General features: G+C 45.4%; 1 protein-coding gene across 4 annotated transcripts in view; it reads left to right on the forward strand.

The window, feature by feature from the left end:
• Window positions 1–601: 601 nt before the first annotated feature.
• SPAST (spastin) overlaps window positions 602–13,484 on the forward strand; it is a 169,783-nt gene continuing 156,900 nt past the window's right edge. For 2 of the 4 annotated variants that reach the window (XM_063917818.1, XM_063917819.1), the window contains exon 1: window positions 602–1,203. In XM_063917818.1, coding sequence (XP_063773888.1) covers window positions 780–1,203 — 424 coding nt within the window. In that variant the 5' untranslated portion in view covers window positions 602–779. The remainder of the gene's footprint in view (window positions 1,204–13,484) is intronic. The other 2 variants (XM_063917816.1, XM_063917817.1) reach the window with 1 other exon arrangement.

Raw genomic sequence — 13,484 nt, forward strand, 5'->3', positions numbered from 1 at the left:
GTCATTTAACTTTACTCTCTATGGTGTGTTGGTGGTTCTATCACATTTTTCTACACTTCAGTATCTATAGAGTGACAAGGAGGAAGCTTGTGGTGAGGGGAGCTGCGTGCCACTGACAGACAGCCACCAAAAACTACGGTAGATGCTAGAATCAAGTGGGCTAAGGGACCTTTTCCGTAAGGGGGAGGAGTTACGACGGAAGGGGGAGGAGCTAGGCCAGCGGGATAGTTCCTCTACTATCCACGCCACCAACTATTACCTTTAGTAATTAGGTGGTGAGCGAAGCGTGGCGAGCGAAGCGAGCCCGCGAGGGTACTTTTCGGGTACCCTGTTCGCCCGTAGCTCCTCCCCCTGGTGACGTAGCTCCTCCCCTCAATACGTCACAAGGTCCCTTCAGCCCCTCTGATATAGAACCAACCACTACGAAACTACAGCTGATAATAAAGCAATTATTTACACTCTTTTTATGTAAAGAACAGACCTCCCATTGGTCAGCAATCACACATTGCCAGGCAGGGAGGGCGTGCCTATATGTGACAGTAGGGGGGTGAATGGGCGTGTCCATGTGATGACAGTTATCGCGCTACTACGCTAGCATTTGCAGCCAGGAGGGCGTGGCCAGCGGCGGAGCGGGCGGAAGGGTGACCGCTGTACCAGGTGTAGTGGGCGGAGCAGTCGGGCGCTGTGGCGGGTGTAGTGGGCGTAGTTGCCAGGTCGGGGGCGGAGCAGTTGGGTAGGCTCTGTGCCCAGTGTTATGGCAGCGGCTGCGGGCGCTGTGAATGAATTCTCCGGGCGGAAGAGGTAGCAAGAAGAGACCGGCGACCCCAGCATCAGAGTCAGGTCCCGGGCCCCCGGCACTCTCACCCCGCTCGGAGTCCCCGGTGCTGCAGGGCCCCCCGCCCTCTCTCCATAAGCGGAACCTATACGTCTTCTCCTTCCCCCTGCTCGCCGTCTTCTCCCTCCTGCGCTTCCTGGCGCTGCAGCTCGGCCTGCTCTTTGCTTGGTGCTGCGAGCGGCTCTCCCGTAGGGTCATGACGGACAAGAAGTGCCCAGAGGGCCGGACACTCGCTGAGCGCGGCGCACTGTCTCTCAGGACGGCTGAGGCTCAGGACAGGCCGCCGGAGCCGGAGGTGGTGCGGGCGTATCACCAGCAGGCCTTCTACTACATCTCCATGGCCCTGCGTATTGACGAGAAGGAGAAAGGTGAGAAGTCGTCGCCACATATGACGTCATGCCTCCTGTGAAACCTGACGTCACCGCACTTTACATGTACTGATGTCACGATATCATGTTTGACCACAAACAGTGCGTGTGTAGGTGCCACAGGTACTCAGTGCTGTGTATGTGCTGGTTGTTATTGTGTCACTGCCACTTCCTAATGATGGCTGCAGCTGATACTGCGGGTTCCCATACCGGCTGTTACTGCTTCATGGCCGTGTGGTGTGTGCCAGTCACATAGCACCACAGCTGCTTGCCTGGGGTGAGTGCACATTGCATGCTGCTGCTTATCAGGGTCATACAGGCTTGTTTGTGCTGATTCAGATGACAGTCAGCATCTAGTACACATCTGTGACCACGTGACCTGCCTCCCCTAACATGGCATAAGTGTTGTCTCATGTATTCTACTGGGTTCTTTTACTTTTAGGCTGTGTGCACCAGAGGTATTGCTTTGGGATCTAAAAAGAAAAACAATTTTCTGGGAATTATTTCCCCAAAACTATTTTTTTTTTTTTTTTTTTTAGGTGGGGAAACTGACTTTGGGGTCTATTTACTAAGCTTTAGATGGAGAAATAGTGCACGGAGATGAAGTACCAGCCAACCAGCTCCTAACTGTCATTTGTAAAACACAGCCTGTGACATGGCAGTTAGGAGCTGATTGGCTGTCCATCTCCATCCACGTTATCTCCGTTCAAGGCTAAGTACATAGATCCATTTATATTGTAAAATAGAACTAATTGATCATATCAGATCATAACACTTGAAAACAATAAGTTATGCCAACAGCATGGACAGCATTCGTGTACACCTTAGGCCTCCTCAAGAGGTGGAAGTAAATCGTGTTCATTGCTCAAGAGAGGTGCATGGCAAAAATGACGTGTTCCCCCATATGCATAGTTGTACTGATCTCTGTATGAAACTGCAACCCTAATTTTATACCCCTTTTCCACTGCCTCAATAACTCTGTTATTGCCAGGTGAACCCAGGTCTCGGCTCAGGGTCCCAAATAAACAACATTGGGCCAATGACCCAGGAATCTGACCCAGGTAGCGAGCAGATTTGAACCCAGGTAACAGGGCAGTGTAAATGGGTGACCAAAGTCTCCATAAAAAGCATAAGGAGATTTGAATCACAGGCACTTGGAGATGAGATCTCCAAGTGCTGGCAGAACAGACAGACTGCCCCCATTTGCAGTGTAAACAGCACCGACCTGGAAATCACCAAGGTCGCCAGTGCGGTGTAAACAGTGTTCCAAAATCTGAATCAGAGGCAGGATTTCAGTGGGGGAAGGGGTATTAGTAATTTGGGTGTTGCAGATATGGGTGCATTTCTTGTCTACAGAACAGCCAAGTTCCACCTATTCAGTGGTGTTTGTGTACAACTGTATCTTGCACACTTTCCTCTGTCCGTTTAATGCAGGGCTGGCCAAACCGGTCCTCGAGATCTACCAACAGTTCACATTTTCCAGACCACCTAGCTGGTGCACAGGTGTAGTCATTACTAATTAAGATGTGCTGCATTCATTCCTAACTGACAATTCTACAGATCTCCAGGAGGCCTGGAAAACATGAACTGTTGGTAGATCTCGAGGACCGGTTTGGCCAGCCCTGGTTTAATGGGTACACACTGGAACGACCGGCATTAGTTCTGACATTGGAACGAAAGCTCTTGAACCAGATTCTGTGTACACAGTGGAACAAGTCTTATGAAGGACGGAATGATCATGTTCCATCCTTCATAAGCATACACAAGGTCGCTAGTGTTACTGTACTGCTAGATTTCATGTGCAGCACATCAAACCTAGTGTCCGTCGCTAGCAACCGCGGGAGCACACAATCACTCGTACTCTCTGAGTAATGTAGGAAATTTTTCGTTATGAAACGGCAAATCAGCACACCATCACTCTGGTGTGTATAGTAACACAAGATGCAGTTTCTAAACGGGTGTACAGTCAACTACGCATTAGCCCTTTGTAGCCCTCGGTGCCCTTTAAAAGGGAAAACATTTTGTAATTATACCAACTTTTCACTTGCCCCATATAATAATGTTCTTGAATATTTGCACCCTTGAGGCAATTGAAATGATGGACAGCATTAATTAAAACAGGGCTTGACAAATCCCAGGGGCCATGTTGCATGGCTACCAGATTATGCACAGAGGGAGGAAGCGGATCCTCAACAGCCCCAGCGTAGATTTGTAGGCATGCCTGTATTGTGGCGGCAATTTCATGGACAGAAGTGCTTGTGCTGCTCCTTAGTGTAGCCATGGGGAGAGAGTTGTCCTTTGCCCGGGGGGTAGCTGCACAGCATTTTGACTGCAGATGACTGCTTTGCCTTGGGGTACCCCCTATGTTATGTGGCTGTGGGGGTTGGTTTGCCTTTTGGGCTGGAGCTGCTCAGTGTGGCTCAGGGCAGGAGGGATGGGGTGGGTGGGTGTTGATGACTTTGGTTTCAGTTATTTTTTATTTTTTGGGTGGGGGAGGACGGTGGTCTTGCTCATACACTTTCATCCTGGTTCCTAGATTTGATACAAATTTGTCAAGCCCTGAATTAAAAGCATCCACGAGTCACAGCGCTGATACACCAATTATGGCTTCTTATTTTAAAAGAAGACTTTTTTTTTGTCAACCTTTTAAACCATTCATTAGGTAAATCATTACTACATACGGGTGTATTCAATACCTGTCGGATCCTTTCCGTCGGAAAGGTTCTGACAGGTCAGTATTCAATGAGCGGCCAAATCTGAATGTCGGATTTGGCCGTTCCAGATAACTATCACAGCCGCTCATACCCCAGTACTGTCCCGTCCGTGCTGCTGCTGTTTCCAGTTTCTGACCCGCTCGTCTTCTCACCCGTTCCCACTCCGTCCCCGTTCGTCTCCTCACCCATCCCCGCTCGTCTCCTCACGTGGTCCCGTCCCCTCCTACCTGTCCCTGCTCGCCCTCATAACCTGTCCCTGCTCCCCCATCTCATCTTCCGACAATGTCAATCCGACATAAAAAAAAAAAAAAGTTGGATGTTAAGAGTATGACACCTTGCTTAATATTGCTTGCACCTCCATACAGATGTGAGCGAAAATAACTTGTTTGTATAATAAATCTTTCTCACTCACTCATATGTATTGTAATGTGCAGCCTATCTGGAAATGGTTACCTTTCCATAAAAGCCATTCATGTGCAGAAAAAAAGTAATAATTTGAGTAAATAGTCTTATGTCAGTTGTTAGTACAGAATATTAGGTCAGGGCAAATTTTGAGAAATGTTGGAAAGGGTCATATTAAATCAGGGAAGCGGCCACTGTGTTATATGAAATAGGGATTGAGGGTAAAAATCGTATAAATTCGGGTAAATATTGAATAGGGGTTTTCTTTCATAGATGTATACAAAATTATAGATGTAGATTTAAATGCAGATTAAAGAGAAATGTGCAAGATACATACAACTTGCAACCCCCCCCACTTACCATATCACCGCAGAATCAGAAAAGATTTGCGTTTAACAATATAAAAATGTAATTACAACTAGCTAATGTGGTGCCTCCTTGTTATCATTAATTCTTTTGTTAATGGTGTCCATTGCCAGAGTTGCATTTAGTTTATAGATTTTATAGGATTAAAAAAATCATTAAACCAAGCATACATTGAAGCACTGTCAAAGCCAATTATGTCATTTTACGGAGTTTAGATGGTGTCCTCAGCACCCTGCTGTCTACTGGATGCTGCTGCATTTTCCAGTCCTTTGTTGTGCCTAGAAAATTGCAAGAGGCAGTCAGTGCCACAAATCAGATCAGATCCGATAGCAGCTTTTTACTAATGCGTTGTAAGTGTAAAACACTAGACAACTGAAGCCTATCCAACCAAAAAACATTAGTCATATTTTATATTAAATTAGTAATGAGGCTTAAACAAGTCAAGTCCATGCTCTGCATAAAATTCCCCAAGGATTAGTCCATGAAAAGAAGTGTTATAGTTCTGATTTAATAGCATTTTAGTCCCTAATTCTCTGAAGATTTTAAATGTTTTCTGTTGAGATTTACATTAGTTTGTCGTGATTTCTCATGTTTGTAAATAGTATTTATCTGTCATTTTTGTAAGTATATGTAAAGTGGAAATTTCACGGCAAACACAATAGTTTATAATTCATATCTTTACAGACATACATTAACAAGTATATGGATATATAAAATAAAAATAACGTTTCTAGAAATGTTAAATGATCATGCGTTTGTCAGGAGAATTTGGACAATAGCACCATTTACAATACTATCTCCTTGTTTAAGCCCTGGGGAGCATAGTGCAGTAATGTAGCTTATGAAGTATTGATGTTTGTAGTCCTGCAACATTACAATATGCAGTGCAATATATATATATATATATATATATTTATTTGTAAAAACTTTGTGCGTCTCCTGAAACAGTGTAGCTTTCAAAATAAATAAATGGAAGAAGGGTAATGTGCTGCTCTTACAGGGGGGTTATTAGGAGCTTACTGACAAAGCTCCATAAATATGAAACACAATTCAGGAAAATGTCTGCGTTCACGCTTGGATAGCCACACCCTGCTTGAAAGCCTGTCATTTATGGTAACCAGCGGTTTAGATCTTAGACAATAAAACATGGGGTGCAGCAACATCCCACCTATACTCAGAGTATAGCAAGAAACCTGAAAACTTTCACAGAAATAAGAGCGCTCTGCAAACACCAGTGTGTGTGTAACTCAGTTATAGGAAGATACAATAATCAACATATAAGTGTCCATTCAGATGAACATTATTCATAGTAACATAGTAACATAGTATCTAAGGTTGAAAAAAGACAATTGTCCATCGGGTTCAACCTATTTGTGGTCTCCTATGCACGATTATTTGTATAAAATTTTGACTGAAGTTGCTACTGCCGTTCCGATTAACCCCTCTTTTTTATAATAACCATAGTGCGTGACTATGCCCCGTAACCCTGGATATCCTTATCCATTAGGAATTTATCTAACCCATTCTTAAAGGTGTTGACTGAGTTGGCCATTACAACTCCCTCAGGCAGGGAATTCCAAACACGTATCGTCCTTACCGTAAAAAAGCCTTTACTCCGTATTGTGTGGAATCTCCTTTCCTCTAACCTGAGCGAGTGTCCACGAGTTCTCTCTGTTGATCTAACCAAAAACAGGTCCTGCGCAAGATCTGTATATTGTCCCCTTATATATTTGTAAATGTTGATCATGTCCCCTCTTAATCTCCTCTTTTCCAGTGTAAACATGCCTAGTCTTGCAAGCCTTTCCTCGTATTCCAGCGTCTCCATACCCTTAATTAGTTTGGTCGCCCGCCTTTGAACCTTTTCTAGCTCCAGGATATCCTTTTTGTAGTAAGGTACCCAGAATTGTACACAGTATTCAAGGTGTGGCCTCACAAGTGATTTGTATAACAGGAGTATAATACTCTTGTCCCTAGCATCAATTCCGCGTTTTATGCATGCTAATATCTTATTAGCCTTCTTTGCTGCAGTCCTACTTTGGGTACTACTGCTTAGTTTGTTATCTATGAGGACACCTAAGTCCTTTTCCAGTACAGAATCCCCTAATTTTACCCCATTTAGTAGGTAGGTGTTATTTTTGTTCTTGTTACCACAGTGCATTACCTTACACTTGTCTGTATTGAAGTGCATTCTCCATTTCGCTGCCCAAGCTTCTAATTCAACTAAGTCATTCTGAAACGACTCAGCATCCCCCTCCGCATTTATAACTACACAATTTGGTATCATCTGCAAAAATTGACACCATGCTCTCTAGACCTTCTGTTAGGTCATTAATGAAAATATTGAACAATAGTGGTCCTAATACTGAGCCTTGCGGCACACCACTTAGCACTTCAGTCCAAGTTGAAAAAAGATCCATTAACCACAACGCGCTGCTCCCTATTATCTAACCAGTTTTTGACCCAAGTGCATATTGTGCTTCCTAGCCCTGATTCTTGTAGCTTGTAGATAAGTCTCATGTGTGGTACAGTATCGAACGCTTTGGCAAAATCTAAAAAGATTACATCCACCTCTTTACCCTGATCTAGGTTTGCGCTTACTGTTTCATAAAAGCCAAGTAAGTTGGTTTGACAGTATCTGTCCTTCATAAACCCATGTTGATTCCTTTTAATGACCTTATTGACTTCAAGGAACTTCTGAATACTATCTCTTAGAATACCTTCCAATACTTTCCCCACTATCGATGTAAGACTAACTGGTCTATAATTATCTGGTTCAGCTTTACTTCCCTTTTTGAATATAGGTACTACTTCCGCTATATGCCAGTCTTTGGGAACCATACCTGATATTACTGAATCCTTAAAGATCAAAAATAGCGGTTTTGCAAGTTCAGAATGAAGCTCCATTAGAACCCTTGGGTGAATACCATCGGGACCTGGTGACTTATTAATCTTTAAATGTTTTAATCGGTCACAGACTACTTCCTCGCTTAAATAAGTACCTATCAGTGGGATATTCTCATTATTGAGATTATATGTTAGTCCCTGAATTGGGTCCTCTCTAGTAAATACTGTTGAAAAAAACTCAGTGTGTCCCCTATGTCATTATAATTTTTGCTTAAGACTCCCAACTTGTCTTTTAAAGGGCCTATACTCTCCTTCTTTAATCTCTTGCTATTAATGTATTTAAATAATTTTTTGGGATTCGCTTTGCTTTCCTTTGCTACTAGTTTTTCAGTTTCTACTTTAGCCGCTCTTATTTCCTTTTTGCATAATTTGTTACATTCCTTATAGTGCTGAAATGATTCTGCTTCCCCGTCAGATTTGTTTTTTTTAAATGCTCGCCTTTTCTTGCCCATAAATTCCTTAATCTTTTTGTTAAGCCACATCGGTTTATGATATTTATTCCTTTTTTTGCTGCTCGTAGGAATAAATTTGAGTGTATTTTTAGCTAGCAGGAATTTTAGTACCTCCCATTTCTCCGTACTATTTTTTCCTAAAAACAAACCTTCCCATTCAATATCCCTGAAAAATACCCTCATCTTTTCAAAACTTGCTTTGCTAAAGTTTAGAGTCCTAGTTGAGCGAGTATAGGGCTGTTTATGGAAACTGATATTGAATGTGACCATATTGTGGTCGCTGTTTCCTATGGGTTCCCCTACTATAATACCTGATACCAAATCCCCATTGTTTGTTAATACCAGGTCTAAGATTGCATTGTACCTAGTTGGTTCTTCAATTAGTTGAACTAAGTAGTTATCATTAAGTATGTTTAAAAACATATTGCCCCTAGCAGTATCACATGAATCGTTTTTCCAGTTTATCTCTGGATAGTTAAATTCTCCCATCACTACTATGACTCCTACTCCTGCTGCTCTTTCAATTTGCTTTAGTAACAATTCCTCATCAGATGCGTTGATACCAGACTGCCTATAGCATACACCCAATGCTAACTTTTTTATTCCTTTTCCCTGCATGCAATTTCTACCCATAATGTCTCGACAGTGTCTACAGTCCCCTCCTGAATATCTTCCCGTATATCAGGTTTTAAAAACGGCTTTACGTAAAGACACACCCCTCCACCCTTTTTATTGAGTCTGTCTCTCCTAAACAGTGTATAGCCCTCTAGATTGACTGTCCAATCATGAGATTCATCCCACCAAGTTTCAGTAATGCCTATAATATCATACTGTTTGCTTGCTGCAAGTATTTCTAGTTCACCCTTTTTACCAGTAATGCTTCTGGCGTTTACATACATACAACTAAGATAAGTATTTTCCCTTGCGTTAGGGACATCTTTCACCTTATGTAGCCATGATGACCTGTAATCGTCATTGGTTAGTGCTTTGGTAAAATCTCTTTTAGTACCCATGTTAGTAACCTTACCGCCTGCTCTTACCCCAACTTCTCCCCCATTTCGTTTACTACCGCCATCCCCACTATTCTCACTGCATGACCCGTAGTTTCTAGCTAAACCCTCCCCCCAGGCTCCTAGTTTAAAATCTCCTCCAACCTTCTAACCATCCTCCCCCCCAGCACCGCTGCCCCCTCCTCAGTCAGGTGCAATCTGTCACGACAAAAGAGATGGCGCCTGACTGAGAAGTCCGCCCAGTGTTCCAGGAACACACACCCCTCTTTCCTGCACCAATCCCTAAACCACACATTTACCTCCCTAATACCCCTTTCACATCGCACAAATAACCCGGTATCGACACGGCATATTGCCGTGTCGACCCGGGTCGGTGTGCGATGTGAAAGCACACTAGATGAATTAGCGGGTTGCCTGACCCGGTAATTCAACCCGGTAAAAAAGAAGGGTTTTACCCGGGTTGATTACCGGGTCAGGTGCGGTGTGAATGGGAGCCGTGTCGATGCGACACGGTTCCCATTCACAAGATAGGGAGAGGCGGCGCAGGAGATGAGCTCATCTCCCGGCGCCGCCTCCACCCCCGCCCCTGCTGCTCCCTCCGTTGTCATGGCAACCGACCCGGTATATTGCCGGGTCGGAAAGCCTGCAACGGAGCGCAAATGCCGGATCCCACCCGGCAAGTACACGTTTGTCTTACCGGGTAGGATCCGGCATTTGCGGTGTGAATGCGGCATAATCTCCCTCTGCCTCCCTGGACTAGCGCGTGGCACGGGTAATACTTCTGAGAATATTACCTTAGATGTCATTGCCTTCAGTTTCTTTCCTAAGTCCATATAGTCTTTCTTAAGGACATCCCACCAATTAGGTCACAGCAAAAAGAGGTGAATCCCATTAATGAGACACTTGTAATGGTAACCACCCTTACTTGTCCACTTGTTTTAAAATGCTAATTGTGTTGATCATTTCATCTATTATCTAATAACACCTAGCTGTTGTAAGATATATCGTTGCAATGGGATGTAGTCATGTTAGTGGCGATCAGCATACCGACGCCAGGATCCCGACCGCCAGAATGTTGACAACGGGCCCAGGGATATTCCCGCTCGTGGGTGTCCACGACACCCATAGAGTGGGAATAGAACCTACGGCGAGCACAGTGTGTCCGCAAGGGTCTTTGTTGCGCTCGCACCCCCGCCGGCATTCTGGCGGCCGGGATCCTGTCGTCGGTATGCTGACCGCCGAGATCCTGACCGCTGGTCACCCGACCCCAACCCTATTTCTCTGACGTCCTAGTGGATGCTGGGAACTCCGTAAGGACCATGGGGAATAGCGGGCTCCGAAGGAGGCTGGGCACTCTAGAAAGATTTATGACTACCTGGTGTGCACTGGCTCCTCCCACTATGACCCTCCTCCAAGCCTCAGTTAGATTTCGTGCCCGGCCGAGGTTGGATGCACACTAGGGGCTCTCCTGAGCCCTTAGAAAGAAAGTATAGTTTAGGTTTTTTATTTTCAGTGAGACCTGCTGGCAACAGGCTCACTGCAGCGAGGGACTAAGGGGAGAAGAAGCGAACTCGCCTGCTTGCAGCCGGATTGGGCTTCTTAGGCTACTGGACACCATTAGCTCCAGAGGGATCGACCGCAGGCCCAGTCCTTGGTGTTCGGTCCCGGAGCCGCACCGCCGTCCCCCTTACAGAGCCAGAAGCAAGAAGAGGTCCGGAAAAACGGCGGCAGAAGACATCAGTCTTCACCAAGGTAGCGCACAGCACTGCAGCTGTGCGCCATTGCTCCTCATGCACACTTCACACTCCGGTCACTGAGGGTGCAGGGAGCTTGGGGGGGGGGGGGGCGCCCTGAGCAGCAATAAAAAACACCTTGGCTGGCAAAAATACCACAATATATAGCCCCAGAGGCTATATATGTGGTAAATATCCCTGCCAGAATCCAGGAAAAAGCGGGAGAATAGGCCGCGGAAAAGGGGCGGAGCTATCTCCCTCAGACACACTGGCGCCATTTCTCCTTCACAGATCCGCTGGAAGGAAGCTCCCTGGCTCTCCCCTGCAGTCTACACTTCAGAACAGGGTAAAAACAGAGAGGGGGGGCACTAAATTTAGGCGCAATATATATATATATATATAATATAAAAAGCAGCTATAGGGGACATAACTCAGTTAGTCCCTGCATTATATAGCGCTCTGGTGTGTGCTGGCATACTCTCACTCTGTCCCCCCAAAGGGCTTTTGTGGGTCCTGTCCTCATTCGGAGCATTCCTTGTGTGTGTGCGGTGTGTCGGTACGGCTGTGTCGACATGTTTGATGAGGATAATGATGTGGAGGCGGAGCAGATGCCTTTAGAAGGGATGTCACCCCCTGCGGGGCAGACACCTGAGTGGATGGGCTTATGGAAAGTAATGAGTGCACGTATAGACTCCTTATATAAGAAAATCGACGACATGCCAAATGTGGGACAGCCGACTTCTCAGCTCGTGCCTGCCCAGGCGTCGCATGGGTCGTCAGGGGCTCTAAAATGCCCGCTACCTCAAGCAGACCCAGATGTCGACACTGATACTGACACCAGTGTCGACGACGATGAGTCTAACCTGATGCCCACTAAGGCCATTCACTGCATGATTGAGGCAATGAAAGAGGTGTTACACATTTCTGATATAAATACAGGTACCACTAAAAAGGGTATTATGTTTGGGGAGAAAAAACTACCCGTAGTTTTCCCCCCGTCAGATGAATTAAATGAAGTGTGTGAAGAAGCGTGGGCTTTCCCTGATAAAAAATTGGTAATTCCTAAGAAGGTACTAATGGCGTTCCCTTTCCCGCCAGAGGATAGGTCACGTTGGGAAACACCTCCTAGGGTGGATAAAGCGCTCACACGTTTGTCTAAAAAGGTGGCACTACCGTCTCCGGATACGGCCGCCCTCAAGGAACCTGCTGATAGAAAGCAGGAGGCGATCCTGAAGTCTGTATATACACACACAGGCATTATACTTTAGGCCAGCTATTGCGTCAGCTTGGATGTGCAGTGCTGTCGCTGCGTGGTCAGATAAACTGTCAGAAAATATTGACACATTAGACAGAGACACGATCCTGTTAACCATAGACCATATAAAAGACTCAGTCTTATATATGAGAGATGCACAAAGGGAAATCTGCCGACTGGCATCTAAAGTAAGTGCATTGTCCATTTCTGCTAGGAGAGGCTTATGGACTCGCCAGTGGACAGGAGATGCAGATTCAAAAAAGCACATGGAAGTGTTACCATATAAGGGTGAGGAATTATTTGGGGATGGTCTCTCGGACCTAGTTTCCACAGCAACGTCTGGGAAGTCAGCATTTTTACCCCATGTCCCCTCACAGCCTAAGAAGGCGCCGTTTTATCAGGTTCAGTCCTTTCGGACCCAGAAAAACAGGCGTGGAAAAGGCGGGTCCTTTCTGTCCAGAGGCAGAGGTAGGGGAAAAAGGCTGCAACAAACAGCAGGTTCCCAGGAGCAAAAGTCCTCCCCCGCTTCTTCTTCCAAGTCCGCCGCATGACGGTGGGGCTCCACAGGCGAAGCCTGGTACGGTGGGGGGGTCGCCTCAAAAATTTCAGCGATCAGTGGGTTCGCTCACAGGTGGATCCCTGGATCCTGCAAATAGTATCTCAGGGGTACAAGCTGGAATTCGAGGCGTCCCCACCCCACCGGTTCCTAAAATCTGCCTTGCCGATTGCTCCCTCAGACAGGGAGGCGGTGCTAGCGGCAATTCACAAGCTGTATTCCCAGCAGGTGATAATCAAGGTACCCCTACTTCAACAAGGCCGGGGTTATTATTCCACACTATTTGTGGTACCGAAACCGGATGGTTCGGTGAGACCCATTCTAAATTTGAAATCCTTGAACACGTACATAAAGAAATTCAAGTTCAAGATGGAATCGCTCAGGGCGGTTATTGCAAGCCTGGACGAGGGGGATTACATGGTATCCCTGGACATCAAGGATGCTTACTTGCATGTCCCCATTTACCATCCTCACCAGGAGTACCTCAGATTTGTGGTACAGGATTGCCATTACCAATTCCAGACGCTGCCGTTTGGACTGTCCACGGCACCGAGGGTATTCACCAAGGTTATGGCGGAAATGATGATACTCCTTCGAAGAAAGGGTGTTTTAATTATCCCGTACTTGGACGATCTCCTAATAAAAGCGAGGTCCAAGGAACAGTTGTTGGTGGGAGTAGCACTATGACTTGACAAAGGGGAGAAAAAAGAAGGCTCTAGAGTGGGCGCACTCTTAAGAGAAATAAGTAGTTAGTGAGAATTCAAGAAATTGTTAAGACATAACTTTTATTAATATTAGTAAAACAAAATTAGCCTTCCCAATGATCTATGCAAGAAAAATTAATAAAGTTGAAAAATTATTATTAAAATTTTCTGGTCTCTTTATTCCA

Source organism: Pseudophryne corroboree, chromosome 4 (genome assembly GCF_028390025.1).
Source record: "Pseudophryne corroboree isolate aPseCor3 chromosome 4, aPseCor3.hap2, whole genome shotgun sequence".
Taxonomy (NCBI): Eukaryota; Metazoa; Chordata; class Amphibia; order Anura; family Myobatrachidae; genus Pseudophryne; species Pseudophryne corroboree.